The sequence below is a fragment of the Lacerta agilis genome, chromosome 10 (genome assembly GCF_009819535.1).
Source record: "Lacerta agilis isolate rLacAgi1 chromosome 10, rLacAgi1.pri, whole genome shotgun sequence".
NCBI classification, from domain to species: Eukaryota; Metazoa; Chordata; class Lepidosauria; order Squamata; family Lacertidae; genus Lacerta; species Lacerta agilis.
Window position 1 is genome coordinate 30,257,627 of NC_046321.1, and position 20,593 is coordinate 30,278,219.

A 20,593-nucleotide genomic window follows, 5' to 3' on the forward strand; every position below is an offset into this window, starting at 1 on the left:
TATAAGGAAGATGTTTTATTTAGCAATAGATCTTGGAATATTCTGGTTTTAAATTTGCCTGTACCCCAAATGTCATGTCTAGTTCTCCTTTGATAGGATAGTTTCACACAAAAATACCTTAAATAATTTATATATAGTTCAAATGGGATCACACTGCAGTTGGCACACTCCTGGATGTCATTAAGTGTTAATGACATCCACACACCAAGTTCAAGGCTACAGCCCTACGTAAGCAACGTAAGTGCTGATCTGCTGGAAGAGTGGGCAGCCTGCCAACACAACAGCACTTACGCCACTAAAGCACTTTGGTACACCCACAGAAAGCTCTACATGCATGTATGTCCCACTGGTGGCATTCCACCAGACATGGGAGGTGGGGCAATATGGAACATTCAGAGGGATCAGCAGGGGAAAGAACTATGGGACATTATTGGGATCTGTAGGTTCCTGCGTCTCTTGTTCTACTTGTATGTCCCCAAACAGTCACCCAATCTACATCAGCCCTTGCATCAACAATGGGGGGAAGGGGGAAAAATGAAAGGAGCTGCCCAGTCTGGCTATATGTCAAAAAATTCAGGGATACACCAACAGAAGCTGACAGTCACTTAAATTCAGTTGGCATTGTTCACCAATATAGGCCTGAAAAGCAAAGAAGCATTTGTTTGGGGGCATTTGCCGAATTCATCTGGGATTATGTGTATTTACAGAGGAATATTATCCTTCTCCAAATTTTGGACATTTGCCGTGTTTATATATATATATATATATATATATATATATATATATATATATGTGTGTGTGTGTGTGTGTGTGTGTGTGTGTGTAATCTGTGTATTAAAAGGACTGAAGATTCAATGACAGCACCTAAAGAAATTTACTTTATTTGGTATGAATAATATAGCAAAATCAGCCTTAAGAAGAGTTACGCCGATCTTTTAAAAAGAGTAACATTTGACTCCAGGAGTAACTACAACATATGTACTATTCATATTACCACTTCAAACAGGAGTAACCTACTACTGCTCCTCTTTGCTCAGCCCTGCTCCTGTTTGCTCAGCCCCCACACGCCGAGAAGAACAGAGTCTATCCCAGATTGCCTTGCACTAAATAAGGTTGTAAAAATGATGCTACTTTTGCAAAGGACATGAACTATTTAGGGTCAGATAGAAAAAGTAGTTACATTCTCTTCCCAAAGTCTTGCATTCAACTAAATTATATTCAGAGTAAGCCCACTGAAATTAATTGACCTAACTTGGTCATGTTCATTAATTTCAATGGGATTATACTCTGAGTAAAACTTTGTTAACTGCCACCCAATTGGTCTACATAGTTGCTCTTACCCAGGGAAAACAGCAAACTATAGCTGGACTTTATCGCATTAATTAAAAGCTAAGTAACTACTAGGCAACTGTGAACCCTACAGTAGTAGGAATATGTTAGACAGGAGTTCCAGAACTAAACTGCCAATGTGAACATAACCTTCGTGACTGTGGAGGCACTTAATCCTGCAACTATTCATATAACTGAATCAGAATGAACCTGTAAGCATTCCCGCAATACCTATAAACAAAAAGAACCACAATTGCTAAAATAAATACACTCCAAAAATCTTCTCAAAGCCAAGAGGCTGTACAACCCCTCCTCCACAGTGGCATGTGAATTGGCCCCAATTGTTGATTCCAGGTAGAGAAGCAAAAGTGAGTCCCAAAGCAAGAAAGCTGTATGAGGTGCACAGTGGGGAAACAAACTTTAAAAATTGTCTTTTTTAATTCTGAATTTAATGTATGCGTTTCATTTGTTTTGGGATTAAAGGGTTGTAAGTCGCTTTGAGTTCCCATAGAAAAAAGTAACTAGTACATTTAATAAATAAGGAGGAGGAAACACCTATAGGTAGGGCAGGAGAGGGGGAATTGAGGCATGAAAGAGCAACAATGAGAAATTCAACCCCTGGAGGAATGTCACAGGGCTTAAGATGAGTAGAATTTTATGTGGGAGATAGAAGGAGAACTAGGGTGAATGATCTAAAACAGTGGTTTCCAACCTTCCCACTCACAGTCCACTTGAAAACGGCTGAGCATCTTGGTGGACTTAATGATTTTTCTGCCGGTTGTTTAGCAACTGTAATGCACTGTGCCTTACAATTTTATGGAATTCAAGCTGTAATATAATATATATATTAAAAATATATATAAGAGGACTTCCGGTGGAGCTGCGGCCATCGTGAGGAGCGCGGAGAAACCCTTCTGGGGTCCCCGAGCGTAATTAGGAGGAAAGGGGGTCGAGCAAAGGCTGTGCGGACCCAACTACTTCAAGGGGGGCTACCTTGAAGTTCAGTGCACCCGGCGGTGTCATTTGCTGTGCTCCCAAAGCCAGGGTTTTTTGAAAAAAAGGACTTTGGAGAAGGGAGCGGAGGGCAGACACAAGACGGGGACATCGTACCCTCCTAACGACGCGAAGCCTCGAGCTCCAGATGAAAAGCAGCCCGCTTCCAAAACAGTAAGATCGGAGAAATAAAGAGTTCGGTGGGTGTTTGGAAACCCGCAGTTATAGTTTGGCATTCGGCACTTTGGTGATCGGGACAAATGTAAGAGGCGTAAAGAGGGAGTCCGTCTCTACATTAGCGAGGAAATGGCGCTCGGAAAAACTGCGCAAGATGAACTAAAGACAACGATCCTGTGAAAGTGAGTAAAGACTCTAAAAAACTCCTCGGTAAGTTATCATCGGAGCCGGGGGGTTGTGAAGATCAAAACGGACAGTGACATTTAAAGTTTAAGTTATAAAAGGCTGCGGAGATCTCGTAGAGGGGGAGGAGAAGAACGAAAGTTTCCTTCTCGCTTAGTCATCCGTTTGGTATCGGGCTTTTAAACAAAGGCTAAAGCGGAGGAGACAAGAGGGGCCCCGATTTGGTTGAGAGACAACGAGGGGCGGACTGGTCTGTAGAAACTGTGAGAGAGCATGTTGAGAACCCCCTGAAATAGCGTATTGAGGAAAAAATCTGTCTATAAAGTTTTTCCTTGCTGGAAAGAAAACCCCCTATACAAAAGTACTAGACGGACGAGCGGAGGACTTAGGAGGGGAGGCATCAGCCTCGTGGATTACAAACATCGGCTGAGGATTATCAGAAAAGACTGGCGGACTTTGAAAAGACTGGCGGACTTTGAAAAATATAAAACTAGTAGCTAACCTCCGGGCGACCTGAAAGACCGAGTGAGAACGGGGGCGGAAAGAATCGGAGGCTGAGAGAAGTTAAGAAGCTAAGGAGCTGCGTGGACAAAGGGCCGGCTTTTTGGGGGGGGATCTTTCTTTGCAGGTTTGGATCATCGCTTTCTTTTCATTTTAAAAAAACGAACTGTGACTGGTAAGAACTCCTGGACTGCTAGGTTGGATTTGGGACTCTGACTTTGATTGATAAAACCTCGGAATTAGAGCGCGGAGACTGTATTTTGGAAACATAATATCGAAAAGGGAAGCCTGGTTGAAACAAAGAAAGCGAAAGTAGCGGAGGGTTTGCGAGAACAAAGAAACTGAAAGTAACGGTGTGGGAGGGCTCACCCTACTGTATATTGTATAGCGTAGAGAAGCGCCATCTATAGGGGGGGAAAGTGGTTGCACTAAAAAGTATAAGAACGGAGTTGTGCAAAAGAAAGCCCCCTGGTGGGGAAAAGAATAAGTACAGGAATAATAAATAATAGATATAAATAGCAGGATGAAAGGGCATAAAGGAAGTGCAACCCCAACTGAAAGAAGGACTTCGAAACAGGAGGAAGGAAAAGAGTGGGAGGGGCTATTAACAGAGATTAAAAAGGAAATAAGGCAAAGTGAATTGAACATTGAAAAAAGGTTGGAAGACTTAAAAGAGTCAATGGATCAGAAATTTGATAAGGTGGTAGGAGAGTTAACAGAACAAGTGAAAGAGTTATCAACGAAGTCCAAAACAATAGAAAGCACAGTTAAGAGAATACAAAAAGAGGTAAATCAATCAAAGAAAGAGACAGAGAAGGTAAAAGAGGAAGTGGTGGATGTGAATAAGGTACAGGAGGAAATGTTGGATAAGTTAGCTTTGCTCGAACTCAGACAAAAACAATTGAATCTTAAATTCCGGGGAATCCCTGTGGAAGCAAATGAGAACATCAGGCAAAGGCTGGTGACAGAATTAGCAAGATGGCTGGATGTAAAACAAGAAAATTTGGAATACTCTATTCTAAATGCTTTTAGAATAGGAGTGAAATCGGTTAAGGCCAGAGCAAAGAAACTACCAGGAGATTGCCTGGTGATGTTTAATTCATTGGATATAAGAAATGAAATTTTGAGATTAAGTCACACCCAGAAATTAATAATTGGCGGAAGGGAAATCTTTATCTATAAAGAAATCCCAACGAGATTTTTACAAAAAAGAGATCCATACCGCCTGTTAGCAGGAATTCTAAACAAAAAAGGAATAAGCTTCAGGTGGGAATTCCCGGAAGGATTGACTTTTTATTTTAAAAATAAAAGGTTCAAGATAAGAAATGAGCAGGAGCTGAAGAAATTTACGAGAAGATACCCGAAAGAGCTAGGATTAGAGGGAGAAAAGAAGGAAAAGAAGAAAAGCAAGGAGGAATTGGAGATACCGGAAGAAGGAGCAGTGGGAGGAGAAGAAAAAGAGGAAGAGGAACAAGAACAGGAAGAAGGAGAAGAAGAAGAGGAAAGTGACCAGGAGGAGAAGGAAGAAGAAGAAAGCGAGGAACAAGCGAAGGAAGACAGTGTAAATACTTAAGTAGTTTTAACGAGAAATTTTCTCAAGGACATGACTCTAAGAATTGAGTCATGGAATGTAAACGGTTTAAACAATAAATACAAAAGAAATAAAGTAGAACACGTTTTGATTAAGAAAAATTTGGACATTGTATGTTTGCAAGAAACCCATATTTCAAAAAAACATAAAAGAGTTTTGAGAAATAAGAGGTTAGGCTTGGACTTTGTAACGGCAGATCAAAAGAAAAAACGTGGGGTGGTATTTTATGTAAAACAAAAACTGGAACCTAAGCTGATTTTTAAGGACGAAGAGGGAAGAGTGGTGATGGTACAAATTATCTGGCAAGGCGAAAAAATCCTGCTGGTGGGAATATACGCACCAAACAATAAAAAATCAAAATTTTATAAAAAATTAGAGGATAGCCTGACGGAATATTTGGACCAAAGAATTATTCTTTTGGGAGACCTAAATGGTGTAGTGGCCCCAATATTGGATAGAACAATAAGGAGACTAGGTTCCACTGAAGGCAAATTACCAAAGTCATTTTTCACATTAGTAGAAAACTTAAGTTTAAGAGATGCCTGGAGGGAGAAACACCCAAATATAAAACAATATACATACTATTCGGAGCCTAACCAGAGTTCAAGTAGAATTGATTACATCTGGGTATCAAATGCTGTAATGCTAAGAGTAAATAAGGTTGAAATCCAACCAAGAACCATGTCTGACCATAATGCTATATATATGGAGATGAAAGGAGAAGGTGTCAGGAGAAGATGGAAAATGGATGAGAGTCTGTTTTATGACCAAAAGGTGGTGGATAGAGCAAAAAGAGCAATAGCAGAATATTTTGAATTAAATGCTAATAAAGGAACGGATTCAAATGTGGTGTGGGATGCCAGTAAGGCGGTAATGAGGGGCTTTTTGACATCGCAAAATATCATTAGAAAGAAGGAGAGAGAAAAGAAAAAGAAGGAAATTATAAAAGAGCTGGAGGACAAGGAAAAACAACTGGTAAAGAAACCGAAAGATCAAGAATTAAAGCAAGATATAAAAATGTTACAAATTCAATTTGATGCGTTAATAAATCAAGAATTAGAGTGGAAATTAAAATGGTTGAAACAAAAGAACTTTGAGTACGCTAATAAGACTGGGAAATTATTAGCGTGGCAGTTAAAAAGGAGATTAAATCAGAATATTATAAATAAAATCAAATGGAAGGATAAATTGACCGAAAACCCAAAAGAAATTAAACAAGCATTTCAAGAATTTTACGGTGAACTTTACAAAAGGGGAATCGAGGAAGAAGAGGAAATGGATTTATATTTAGAAGATAATAAACCAAAGAAAATATCAAAAGAAGACCAAGAGCAATTAGATGCAGAAATAACGGAGGAAGAATTGAAGGAAGCAATTAAAAAACTAAAAATCGGAAAAGCTCCGGGCCCCGATGGCCTAACGGCAAAATATTATAAAGATCTAGCACCACACTTGATACCTGCTATGCTGGAAGTAATGAATAAGACTCTAATGAATGGACGAATCCCAGATTCATGGAAGGAGGCATATATTACGGTGATCCCAAAACAAGATACCGATTTGACAAATGTTAAAAACTACCGGCCAATTTTGTTGTTAAATCTTGATTATAAATTATTTACGGATATCTTAGCTCAAAGATTAAAGAAAACATTAAATAAGCTGATACACAACGACCAAACTGGCTTTTTACCCGGCCGCCAAATGAAAAATAATATAAGAATAATAGTGGACTTGATTGAATATTTGGACTTAAAAATAGATAAAAAGGCGACCCTGATTTTTATTGATGCAGAAAAGGCGTTCGACAACGTCTCTTGGCAATTTATGTTAAAGATATTAGGAAAGATGGAATTTGGGGAAAAGTTTATAAATGGAATTAAAGCCATCTATTCGGACCAATCAGCAAAATTAATTATTAATAGTGCATTAACAGAGGATGTCAAGATAACAAAGGGGACAAGACAAGGTTGTCCCATATCCCCACTTATATTTATTTTGGTTTTAGAGATCCTGGCAAATAAAATAAGAGGAGAAAAAGATATCAAAGGAATAAAAATCGGGAAGAGAGAATTTAAACTAAAGGCGTTTGCCGACGACCTTGTGATTACATTGGAGGAACCACAAAGGAGTATGGAGAAATTGTTGAAGGTGATAGAAGAATTTGGGAGATTGGCTGGTCTTAAGATAAATAAAGGGAAAACCAAAATGCTAACAAAGAACTTGAGCAAGGAGGAGATCGAAGAGTTGCAAGAAGTATATGGCATTATGGCAACTAAGAAGATTAAGTATTTGGGAATTTGGCTCACTCCAAAAAACATAAATCTGTTTGGAGACAATTATGTCCCGATATGGAGAGAAATCAAAAAAGATTTAGAAACATGGAACAGATTAAAGTTGTCCTTTTGGGGAAGGATAGCAAGTATAAAAATGAATATTCTACCAAGAGTATTATTTCTCTTCCAAATGCTACCCGTGGTTAAGGGGACAAGCCAAATCAGGGAATGGCAAAAAACATTATCAAAATTTGTCTGGCAGGGAAAACCGCCCAGGATAAAACATAAACTATTGGTGGACAAAAAGGAGAGAGGCGGTTTTGGACTGCCTGATTTGAAAATATATTATGAGGCGTCATGCTTGATTTGGATTAGGGAGTGGATGTTACTAAAAAATAAAGAAATTTTGGATCTGGAGGGATTTAACAACAGATACGGGTGGCACTCATATTTGTGGCAAAATAAAGTAAAAGTTCACAAAGAATTTTTAACTCACGTGTTTAGAAAGCCACTATATGAGGTGTGGGAGAGGTATAAAAGCTTATTAGAAAGAAAAACTCCCAGATGGTTATCCCCAACGGAAATTTTGACGTTAAAAAAAATCAACACCGAAGACAACTGGATAACATATGAAGAACTGCTAGTAGATACAGAGAAAGGATGGAAAATTAGACCTTTTCAGCAAGTGGCAGATAAATTTACAGGTTGGATTCAATACTTTCAAGTATATAATTTATTTAATGAAGAGAAAAGAAAGGGAAATTTCGACAAAAAGAAATCTAAATTTCAGGTGGAAATACTGGAGGGAGGCGAGAAACTGTTATCCAAAATGTATAACTATTTGGTGGAGTGGTACACAAAAGACGAGGAAATAAAAGAAGTTATGATTAAATGGGCTATAGATGTAGGACATAACATCCAGATGGAAACGTGGGAGAAATTATGGAACCACCATTTAAAATTCACTGCTTGTACGTTATTAAAAGAAAACATCATGAAAATGATGTATCGCTGGTATCTAACTCCAGTGAAATTAGCAAAAATGTACAGGAAAAATAATAAGAGGTGTTGGAAGTGTGATAAAAAAGATGGAGAATTCTACCATATGTGGTGGGCATGTGGAAAAGTTAAAACATTTTGGGAGATCATATATAATGAGCTAAAAAAAAATATTCCAATACACATTTCCAAAAAAACCGGAAGCTTTCTTGCTGGGGATGGTGGGAAATGAAATCAAAAAGAGAGATCAAAGATTTTTCCTATACGCAACCACCGCAGCAAGAATCCTGCTAGCCCAGAATTGGAAAACACCAAATTTACCAAAGGTAGAAGAGTGGAGAAGGAAGCTATTGGAATATTTAGAAATGGCTAAATTAACAAGTAGAATAAGAAATCAGAGAGATCAGCAGATAGATGTGGATTGGTGTAAATTCCTAGAATATTTAAAAGACAATAGAAATGTGTAATTCACTTACAGGTGTGACGAAAACTCTTGCAAAACAGCAGAAGGGAAAAAGGAAAATTTAGAAAAAATATTTTGACGGATTTAATTAGATAAAATTAAAGAAAAGCGAATGAATGAGGTATCTTGGAAAACTAATGTAGAGGTGGAGGGAAGTCTAAAAACTCGGCAGAGTTTAAGCTAGTCAGCAAACCACATAATATGACAAAAGTGTATTTATTTTTTGTTCATTTATGTGTTTAGTTTTGTTGTTGTTTATTTGTTTTTAAGATGCAAAACAATAAAGAAACTGTTAAAATATATATATATATATAAGAAACAAAATAAGCAATAGAAATACAATTAAAATCAATATGAATATTTAATGCTATAGATGTGTGCCGTCTATTGTCTTCAGTCAGGATCACCTGAATGAAGCATGTGTGGTCTGTGGACTGCAGTTTGGGAACCTGCATCTAGACACATGCTAGAGAAAGGAAGGGGAACAGAGTAGGCAGTGACCTGACAAGCTGTGGCCTGAGGAAGCAGTGAGTGGTAAGGACATGGAGTTGGAAAAGGAGGGTTAGAGACAGGAGGGTCTAGGTACTTTACACAGAAAGGAAGGGAGCAGCCAAGAGGGCATAGGGTTGCTATGTCCAGCCAAATACATTCTACCAGTTATGGTTTCTGCTGTCACTGCAGCACTGTGAGCCTGGTAATTAGTGGGATAGGGGCACAAAGACTAAGAAGCAGCAGAGGTGGCATGACTGAATTTCACACACTATGATTCATTTTAAATTGCTAGTGAAGTTATGGTTCAGGCGCCTGTTGATTCTGCTAAGCACAAAATATTTGGTAGTGCAGTTCAGCTGAAACCTAGGCTGGGTTACCTATCAGTATGTAAGTTGGAATCAATGACATAAAGAATATGATTTTATCTGTTGATCCCATTCAAATTAATGAGAGATTACTGTCCCGAGAGAAAAGAATGCCCTGGAAGATCTCATTCCTTTCCAATGGATGATTTATTTCAAGAGTAAGGCATATCCAGCACTTTGCTGGCATCACTGAGCCATGATCACTTCTCTGCCAAAGGCAGGGAGTTCAGGTTGAATGCTTTAGGCTCAATAGAATGAGGCCATTAAAGAAGCACCAGTTAGGAAGAAGGGTGTAAAACTGCATACATTTCAAGGCTCCAGACCTCCATCCACATTACATTTAGTGTTACATTCACGGTTTTATTCTGGATTGTTTTATTGAATGTTTTAATGTGTTTAAAATATAACGCAGTATAGAAAAGAATTAATAAAAATAAAAGTAAAACAATAATAATAACAACAACAATAGTAACAACAATAATAAAACAACAATAATAATTTCATTGAAAAAATCACAAGCAGACACTCCGTGGTGATGACTGTAACCTAGGTTAAGGCACCATTTGTCAATTAGCTTATATATGTGAGTTTCTAACACTGCTCTTAGACAGCTATCTAGAAAAGCTCAGAAACAGATCCAACAACCTGCCCCGTAGGTTACTCACCTTCCATGGTAATTGCATCCAAGAGAGTACCAAGGGTTCCTGCATGCTTCTCTCCACCATCCCATGCTATTAGCCTGGAGAGCCCTCACTTATACTGGTCCCATATCATATCATAGTCAAATCATGTCATAGTCCCATTCCCTCCTACACTCGTTAGCATATTGCTGAGCTCAGAACTAGAATGCAGTTACACCCCGAGCAATAATGTGTAGAAGGCGGCAAGCTAGTAAAACAGTTTGCAGGCTACTGAATGTCTGACTTACATGTGAGACTATTTAGTCTGTGATTAAAAATAAAGTAGCATAACTTACTGGTGATCCAAACAAAGCTGATGTTGAATTCAAAGCAAAAACCAAATTATAAATGAACAGCACCCTAACAGTCTTAGAAACATTTGATTTTCTTTATGATCCATCATATTCACTATCCTCAATTGCTTAAATTATTTATGTTTCTTTCTTTGTATAATCTGAAAATAATGAAGCAATGATACAAATAAAAGCCTATTATAGGAACAGGGGAGACAATATATATATATATATATATATATATATATATATATATATATATATATATATATATCAATCACTAATATGTGTATGAGGGACGCTGGTGGCGCTGTGGTCTAAACCACAGAGCCTAGGGCTTGCCGATCAGAAGGTCGGAGGTTCGAATCCCCGCAACGGGGTGACCTCCCATTGTTCGGCCCCAGCTCCTGTCCACCTAGCAGTTCGAAAGCACGTCAAAGTACAAGTAGATAAATAGGTACTGCTTCGGCAGGAAGGTAAACGGCGTTTCCATGCGCTGCTCTGGTTCGCCAGAAGCGGCTTAGTCATGCTGGCCACATGACCCAGAAGCTGTACACCGGCTCCCTCAGCCAGTAAAACGAGATGAGCGCCACAACCCTAGAGTTGTCTGCGACTGGAACTAATGGTCAGGGGTCCCTTTACCTTTACTATGTGTATGGGGCATTGAAAATTAATTTCAGCTTTTTTAAGCCAGAAGCTTAACCTCAGGTGACAACACAAAATAGAAACTAGTTCAACTAATTCTTTCTATTGCCTCAGGATGTCTTTCGACAGGTGCACCTCTCATTCCATTTTCTGTATCAGATACAAGCCTTTCCCTATAAATATATAACTCAGAGTTTCACTGTGATGGAAAGAAGAAAATACTAGGGTCCAAGAAGCATTAAAATTGTTAAAAGACAGAAATGGAAATAGAATTGTGTTGCTGCAATTAATCATATTTTGGCAGCTAGCTATCCCTATCGGTTAAAAACCATAATTAGTAGCTTGGCTCCCAACCCCCATGGGCCACACAAAGTCACTAATATTCCTAATAGGGACCAGCAGTCAATGCACAAGGCCATTCTGTAAATGCCAGTCTAAAACTATACTACAAGTAACGTTGAGAGCAAATTCCGGTTTACATATATAGGCCATACCTAATCCACACAATTACAATGGCACCACCATTGCGAAGGCATAAGTAAAGGAAATAAAACTGGGAACACAGGAAACACCAAGCTGGTTGAAAAAGAAACATTACAGCATTATTCATTTATGGTACTCACCATCTCTTTAGCTATTTCCACAGCTTCTTGCAGCCCATAAAGCCTGCCACAGACCAGGTAAATCCCATTGGCCCAGAGAATACAGCCCTCATGGACCCAAAATTCATTGCTGTCAAGAGGTAGTTCAGGAATTTGTAACTCCAACTCAGGACCACCTTCCGAAGTGGACATGGGGGGTTTAGAGTCCAAAGGAGCTTTTTCACCAACATTGCTACCCTCAGTGGTTGCCTTTTTACAAGCAGCACCTCTTGAAAGGGACCGTGAGGCCCCAGCACAGTCCTCTGAGCGATGCCGTCTCTTAAAGCGAGGGTGGGCAGTGAGGCTTCTCTGCTCCTTTTGTTGCTGCTGCTGCTCTTCCTCCTCCTCCGTATCTGTCTTGGAACCATTAGATGCACTTTTATGCCGTACTTTGACCTTATTCTGCATTTCTGTGGCCCTCTTGGGAGGGGGATTTTTGGGCAATGTGGCTGCATAATCCTGGGGATAGAAAGGTCCAAAGAGATCACCCATGTTGCGATAGCTGGCCCACTTGCCACACAGGCAACAAACCAGGTGCCCCATGACAGAGGACTCTGTTACTACAGGGCCCTGTAGCATGAAAGAGGAAATAGGCAGCACTTTGCTCTCAACATTGCTGGGAGGTGGTGTTGATGACCTCTGCCCTTTTCGGCCCCTCACCAGCTTATTCTGCTCCTCTTCCTCTGCATTAATAATTGTGCATACAGCGCCTATCTCACACTTGTTCACTACATGAATATAGGGGAAAAAAGACTTGTTCTTGTTATCAGTTTTATCAAGAGACTGTGTGGCATATTTCAGTTTGATCTCTGGTTCCTGGGGCTCCACAATTGGAGCAGCTCGTCTTGGCTTCCGCTTCCGTGGCTGTGCTGTAGGTTTCCTCCTCTCCCTTCGCTGTCTCTTAGGTTTAGGTTCTCCACCTCCTGCATCCTCCGATGGCTGCAGTGCTTCTGGTACTGGTGGAAGTGGTGGAAGCAGCAACTGTTGTTGAGGTGGCGGCGGTGGCTGTGGCTGTGGCTGTTGCTGCTGCTTCTTCTGTTTGTTTACACTACCAATAGGCCGCCCCTTCTTCTTACCAGAAGGAAAATAACCCTTTGGAGGAAAAGGGTCCGGCTTGGTTGTCACAATGACTGCATCTCCACCCTTCTCTTCAGACTTTAGATTTGGTTCAGGAGTCAAGACTTTGGATGGAGAGACTGTTTTTAATTCGGAAAAGTTTATAGATCCTGCCCCAGTTAGTGAGCCATCTGTTCTTCCCTGACAAACAGATTTTTGTGAAGGTGCTGGGATCACAGTAGGCACTGGGGCCTCCTTGACAACATTTGCAAGATCAGGTGTCTCTTTTTTTACCACCTCATCTCTTTCCGCATGCCATTCTTCAGAAGATATTGTCAGAGAAATTTCACTAGTCAATTCTTGGCTCTCTTGATCCAGCACAATTTCTTCTTTTATATTTTCTGCTTCCATTCCATGATTGGACACATTCCCACCCTCTGGTGGGCCACTCTTCAGTGACAGAATGTCATCAAGGGTGACTGCATCTGGGCCAGCTTCAGCACAATTTGAAGAAGCACTCCTCCGAACATTAGGGGATGTGATTTTTTGAACAATAGCTTCCAATTTTAACCCACGGCCCTTCCGTGGAGGCAGAATTTTTGTTTTAGCTGGGCTTGTGAGGGAAACAGCAGAGCAATTTCTATTGTCAGGACTTGGAAGATTCCTAGGAGATTCTCCTTTTGAGAGTGACTTACTCACATCTTGGCTTTGGGAAGAATGGGCATAGGAGTTGAGTGTTTTATCAGCTCCATCCTTTGATGAAGTGAGCAGGCGTCCTTTGTCTTCAGTGCCACTATTCTTCATTTCCTGCAACTGCCTCTTGCTGGGAATAGGAGAGATAAAAGAGCGGACTCTCCTTCTCATGATTAAAGGATTTTGAGAAGACTGCTCTTCTTGGCCAGGAATCCTTACCATTGCACTGCCAGATTTAAGTACATCTCCAGCATCTTCACGCTTGTGTGTATCACTATCTTGAGATGTAAATCTCTTCTGACTAGTTGCTCCTAGTGAGCCACTGTTTTTCCCAGTAGTCACCTGTCGGGAAAGATCCCAACCAGATTCTTGTTGCTGAATCTTTTGATTCAAATGTTTAATTTCAGCACACTTATTTTGAAGAGACCCATCGCTTCCTAACAAGCAACGGCTTGCGTCTTGGCTGACAGCATCATGGTAAGAACCAGAATGGAGATACATCATTCCATCCTTGTCATTTTTCAAAGGACTCCTTACTCTGTCCAAGAACTGCTGTTGCCTCGGGCTCTTTCTTGCTGTCTCCTGCCTATGTTGAGCAGCTGCAATCACTCCCTGGGCTGAGCTGCTACTCCAATCTTTGTATTCTTCCTGTTGTTGTTGGTACAGCTGCCTTTTGTAGTGGTACTGGGAATTCAGCCCCTGATTAGGATCACCAAAAGCATGAGATCGAGCATTAGTGTGATAAACTGAAGCTAACGATGAGCTTTCAGAATTTGGAGGGAAAGGAGAGTGTAAGGAACCCCGGTTCACCCTGTCAGAAAGCACCATGTGTGGATTCATGTGGTGAAGATCTGTGCCTGGACCTCTGCTTCTGCCTGGTGACATCTTTAATTTGTCTGCCAGATCATGAAACTGAGAGGGAGATTTACCTCTCATTCCCTCTCGGCTGCTTCCCATTCTGCTGGGTCCTCGCCTGAGCTGTGATCGGCTATCTTGTTGTAAAAGGTACTCTGCTGCAGAATCAAGAGCTGCAGCTCCTGGGCTAGCATTGCCTCGGTAAGACTCATGCTTAAAACTTGCAAGATGACAATGATCTCCAGATTTTTTATTGTTGATGTTGGCAGAGGTCTTAGACTGTTCAAAATCTTCTTCCTTGATTTGCCCACTGTGAGACTTTAGCTTTGCTTCCATGGTCACCAGACCACCAGGAAGGATGACTGACTGACCAGGAGTTAGACGGTCACTCCTTCCACTCCTGCCATCAGGACCCATGTGTCCCACAGAGTGAGGCCCAGGTTCTCTAGCAATCTGCCTCAAGGGTGATATATCACAAATAACTGATCTCCTCTCAGAGAGTCCTCCACCTTCATGAGCAGAAGATTGCGGCTCTACCTCAAACTTTCGAGGCATGGGATAGTCAGCTAGATTTATCTGTTTCATCTCAGAAGTTGTGCCACTAGATTTTCTATCCCAGTGGCTCCAGTGTGGATTTTCCAAGAGAGAGCCTATGCTTTTGTTTAAAAGACCTCTATTACTTAATTCATTGGCTTGATTGATCAGGACATTGGGTCTCATGGTACCCTCAAGAGTTCCAGTCATCCCATGATGATCTTGTGCATTTCTAGAATATCTTCTGTCAGGGTGATGGTGATAGCCTTGCAAAACTTCTTGCAACAGACTAGGAAATTTCTCATTCCTGCCCTTTCGCTCACTATGCCCTGGAAAATCCCCTTTATCATGACCTGAAGGATACTGAGGGAAGTTGCCAGCATTTCTCTGCATACTAACCCCAATATTGTCTTTGTAGCTATACCTCAAACTACCAGGGGATTTTGAAGGCTCAGTTCTGCCTGGAAAACTGGAGCCAACAACAGCATGAACAAGCTGTCCGTTCCCATCTCCATTGTGGTTAGTGCTGCTGTCCCCACTTTTGCTCCCCTTACTCCCTCCTTGTGGCTCTTGCTGTGGTCCCAGAAGCCCAGTGTCTTTCATCACACTGGCAGAAGGTGGTGCTTGAGCACCTGTGGAAACATCATCTTGTTGCTGCTTATCCTGCCCACCTGACTTTTCCACTCTGCCTGTCATAGCTTCTCGGGAAACTATCACACCAACTGCCTTTTCATTGACCTTTGGGGGTGTTTCCACAGCAACTAAGGCCTCCTTTTCATCAGGAGGAGAGGCCACTTCTTCCTCGTCTGCAGGGCTGGTGCTGAGCTTTGGAGGCTCATTTTGAGATGCCTGTGTTGGTGATGGGTGGGATCTCTCTAAATTACCCCCCTTGTAGGTGGTATCAGAACTGGTACTCTGACCGCTCAGTTGTCTCACCCTCTCGCCTTGGTCCTCCGAACTACTGGAGCAGCCACCATCAATTGATTCTGCCAGAGGAGACTTGAGCTGTTCCTCTGCTTGGGAAGAGCCTTCTGAGTTTGTGCAGCTATCAGCCTTTTTAGATAGTGAAGATCTTTTGGAGTTTTTCTTTTGGGGTGCCAAAGCATCTGAAAGTAGCATGTGCTGGACTGTATTGGGAAGATTAGCCACTTGACTACTTAAAGCACTTAGGCTGCTTAGTCCTGGATCCGTAAGCCTCTTTTCCTGCAGTCCTTCAAGCCCAAATCCCTTGAATCCTCCACCCTGAGCATTGGGACTTGGCATCATGGATGGTGTTGGACTAAGCTGAGGCATCATTTGTAAAATGCGGTTTCTAGAGGCTACAGGCATGTTGCTTTGTCCACATTGAAGGTTCTCACCACCTGCCATGAGAGGAGATGGTGTGGAGCTGCAACTTGGGGACTGAACCACAGAGGCAGCTGGTGAGGGATTAGATATAGGACTAAAATTCTGGTGGAACTGCATGGGTGATCTCACAGGAACCTCAGCCTGGTTGTACTGACCTACTTGACTCTGAAGAGATAGTTTGGTGGCAGTATTTGAGTACTGCATTACATGCTGTGAGGGAGGTGGCTGCTGCTGCGGCTGCGGCTGCGGCTGCTGCTGTGACTGTCCCTGTGCCTGCTGACTGCCTTGGGGTAACTTTGACTGTTCAAAGTTCTTCATTGGCTGTGCCTGAAAGGTGTAGTTTGACTGAGTTCCATAAGTTTGCGAACTTGACCCAACGGCATGTCCTTCATACTGTGAACCAGCATTCACACTGTAACTGCCATCATAGTTCTGCCCAGATTGGCTAAAACGCTGAGGAGAAGGAAAAGAAGAAGAGGAAGAAGCAGGAGGCTGATAGTGTTGGCTATACTGACCTACTCGCAACTGATAGCCAGAAGCAGAGGAGGGCAGAGTTGAAGGACGCTGCATTGGCTGCATATGAGATGTGCTGGAGGCAGACTGGCTGGAGGCTTGTGGCAAAGGCTGATGAGACTGGTAGAGCTGTTGTCTCATCTGCTGAACCTGTTGCTGCTGCTGGCTTGAACTTTGCTGCTGGTACTGAGCACTTCCAGGGGAGAAAGGACCAGTATAATCCTGTTGATAATGGGTCACACCACTAAGGGATGAGTGCTGCGTTTGAAATTGGCTCACATGACCTTCACTCCCATACTGACTCCCAAAGCTGCTCCCTTGGGGTGGTCCATAGCTCTGTACTGGCCCAGAAGGCCTGCGCTGAGGAAGTTGCTGCCCTCCGGCTGCCACAGGATCCTTACTTGAGGCCATATAGTAGAATTCTCCTGCTTCCTTTCTGAAACTTTGATAGCTCTGATGTCCAGAGCTCTCACCAGCCATTGAGGCAGAACTGCCTGCTGCTCCACGGCGCCCACTGCTGCTGCCACCTCCTCCAAAGCTCTGGAACATCTGAGCCTGCTGGCGGGTGCTAAATTCTTCTAGACGGGATGCACCATGCACTTCCTGTGGGTAGTTCTGCTGGTTTCCGTGGTAACTGCTTTGCTCTCGAAAGGACTGCATGCTGTTCAGCTGCAGACTGACAGCTCAGCAACCCGCCTAGAAGAGAAAAAGAGAAAAAGAAATTAGCAAAATAATTCCTATTTCCCACTAAAGTAAGTAGTTTTTAATGTATATTTAAAATCACTTGTGATCTTATAGTAGCAATTTCAAACTCAAAACGTCCTCTTGGTTTTTTGTCCTATTATCAGCAGTTTGGCCTGCTATCTAGGAAACTGGAGCAGAATGTCAGCTTGATTGTATGTTACAAGGGTAATTAAGAAGATTTTACTAGCTAACTTTTCAACATCTTGTTTGGAGGAATTGTTATGAGAGATTATAGAAATACACTTTCCCAAACCAGCAATGTTGTACTGTTCACAACAGCATCCCACATCAAGAGGCTTGAACTGGTGAAACTACAAATATTTAAAATACATAGATTTCTTTTCCAACAGGCATATACAGGTGAGCATAAACTTAGAGCAAGAAAAACAAAAGACACAAAGAACACACATGTAAATGTCAATTAAGATAATGAAGAGATCAGACAATACTAAAATTACAAGTGAGGAGACTTTTGCGGTAGTTCCTTTAGCTACTGTTTTTAGAAGGATACATTCTGAGAGGGCATGATTTTGCTAAAATGGGGGGGGGGGGTTGGGGGCTTCTGGATTTCATGAAGGACTTCCTCTTCTATATTTTCCTCTCATAATTTGAGTAATGAGCTCAGGTAAACACATCACTCTTTGTCACAACAATGCGCCTATCAAAGTAAAAGGAGAAGATATGACTTTGTAATTAGGTGAATTTGCCAATTTAAATTATCAAATGCCATAACTGTAAGACAGGTGACTCCACCATGATGTTTGTATGCAATGCATTTCAATTTGTTTCCTTGTGATTTGGTACATGTTTAATGCAGGTTCCAGATTATATCTGTGTACAAAGGCTATAAATGTGGTTTCATTTGTATAGTCATGGCACAGAAACAGTATCTGTTGCAAGCTGTCAATAGATGAGGCAGATAAGTTGCAACTGTGTGGTGTTCCTTTAAGGGGAATGGTTTGGGGGTGACACAGGGAGAGGCCTAAAATCCCCCCCCCCCAAAAAAAATTCCTATTAAGTATTATGAAAAGTGAAAGCAACCGGGCTTTCCTGCTTTTTTATTCCCTTTCTTTGCAGTTTAAGGAAGCAGGAGTGTGCTATAAGAACAGTTCATTAGTTAGCAAAAGTAATCAGTATGTAAGTATCAGTATTAAAGAAGTCAATCCTCCAAGAACCATCATTCCTTAGTTGTTGCAATAAGGTATGGAACACTAAAAGAGTAAGGGCTGGCTGCTAATGAAACTAATTAATTCCAACTAGCAGTCAACATGCACAATTAAAGCAGACCAATTACTTTATCTGCTTAACAATTACATTCTTTGTGAGGTATCACAAGAATAAAAGCACAGCATGCAGGTGTGAAAACATATCCATAGGCTAGAGAAGCTGAAGAGGTTTCTATGAAGCTGCACTGATAGGGGATATGCAGGCAAACAAACAGGCTGGGTGAGGAGGATCAGAACACTCCAACTTTTTTGTGCACAAAAAGTGGGTTGCCAGAGGATGGAAGGCCACTCCTCTGTACCCAACATAGAAAAACCAGTACATAGGATGACAAGGAGCCACTGCTAAACACTCTTGGGGCCAGCTTCAAATCCACCTAACACACCATCTGGCAAAATGTCATTAAGACAAATATCATGGGAGACTTTGTCAAAAGCCTTGCAGGAATCAAGTCATACTTACCAGTTAGTAAGAATTGTGGAGCTGAACGTGACTTTTTAGTAACTATGCTTTGTATTGCACCTCATCTCATGATAGCAAGCCATTCACATAAAATGGCAAATTTATCTTTTGCCTGTTGTAGGATTCCAACATTGTTATTCCTACTGCAAGGGACGAGGGCGCGTATATAATTTATTGTTTAAAAAAAGATGTGTTCATCATCAGGTGCATATTTCATGCATACTTCTGTAGTATGATCAAATTACTTCCTAAGCACTGATCAAATTAATCTGAGTTGGTGCAACTATCTTTTTCTCCTCCCTGGACCCTAAAGAATGTATATGTTGCTCTTCAATGGTTTATTAATTTACTACTTTCAGTCCTGTGTTTCTGTTAAGGTGTTTGAGGCAGCATATATAGTATCTTCCCTTCCATTTTATCCTCACACAACACCCCTGTAATGTTGCAAAAGTTGAAGGGTTACTGGCTCACAGTATTCCAATGAGGTTTATGGCCAAGTCTGAATTTGAACCCAGGTCTTCTGGTCCCAGTCCAACATTCTGACCACTACACCATAAATGCTCAAATATGTTCCATATCCTTAAAGAATGAAAAGTATTGTGAAATGAATGAAAGGTATTGTGAGGAAAGCCATACCCTTCCTTATTCAGAATTTGTGACAATATCCACACAATGCAGAAAAGGACAGCAAAGCAAATCTTGTTTACTTGAGTAGCTTTCCAGGAAGGAAGTGCAGTAAATGGATTAGATCAGGCACGTCCAACAGGTAGATTGTGATCACTGGACGTCTGTGGTAAATCACTGCCCCCCAAAGAAACTCAACAAGTGTGGCTGCCCCCAAAAAGCTCAACATTTTTGCCCTGGACCCCTTAAAAACGTGGTTTCCCCCTCCCTAAAAAAGCTCAACAACTTCAACCTGAACCCCCCCCCCAAATGGGCCTTCCTCCTTCCTAAAAAAAGCAAAAAAGCTCATCAACTTTGACCTGAACCCCCAAAAAGGGGGTAGATCACTGCCAGTTTTTAACTCTGTGAGTAGATCGCTATCTCTTGGAAGTTGGCCACCCCTGGATTAGATCAACGGTTCATCTCAAATGTCACTTACTGAGGCCTACTATTACATGATCACCTTGGGAAGCTGCATGTAGTAATGTCCCTATAGATGAAAAGGCAATATAACAATGGTCCAAGTGCATTACCATAAGTCCAGTTTCAAATCTTGCACATGACTACACACACATTCAAAAGATAATTTGCAGTATGGTAAGCAGGAGAATGGTTGTCTGAATGGTATATTGAGCCTCTTTATACCCATGGTGACAGAGATAATGTCAATCAGCCCTCTTAGTGTAAAAGCCAGCCGAGACATATTTTGATGAAACTAAAGAATCAGAAATAAGAAGGCAAAATACCAAGGCCTAGTTCAGATTATCTAAACTGTTCTCTAGAATATGATAATTATGAACAAGATCCTGGTATTGTGCTCTCACCCTCTCCTCTTGTGGTCCTCTGCATGTAAAAGAAGAGTACAGTGGTACCT

The 20,593-nt window shown here is 41.3% G+C and overlaps 1 protein-coding gene across 7 annotated transcripts in view; it reads right to left on the minus strand.

Moving 5' to 3' along the window:
* Nucleotides 1-20,593, minus strand: part of TCF20 (transcription factor 20) — a 189,993-nt gene that overhangs the window by 56,443 nt on the left and 112,957 nt on the right. For all 7 annotated transcript variants that reach the window (XM_033163414.1, XM_033163417.1, XM_033163415.1 and 4 more), the window contains one exon: nucleotides 11,611-17,322. In XM_033163414.1, the coding sequence (XP_033019305.1) occupies nucleotides 11,611-17,286 (5,676 nt within the window). In that variant the 5' untranslated portion in view covers nucleotides 17,287-17,322. The remainder of the gene's footprint in view (nucleotides 1-11,610; nucleotides 17,323-20,593) is intronic.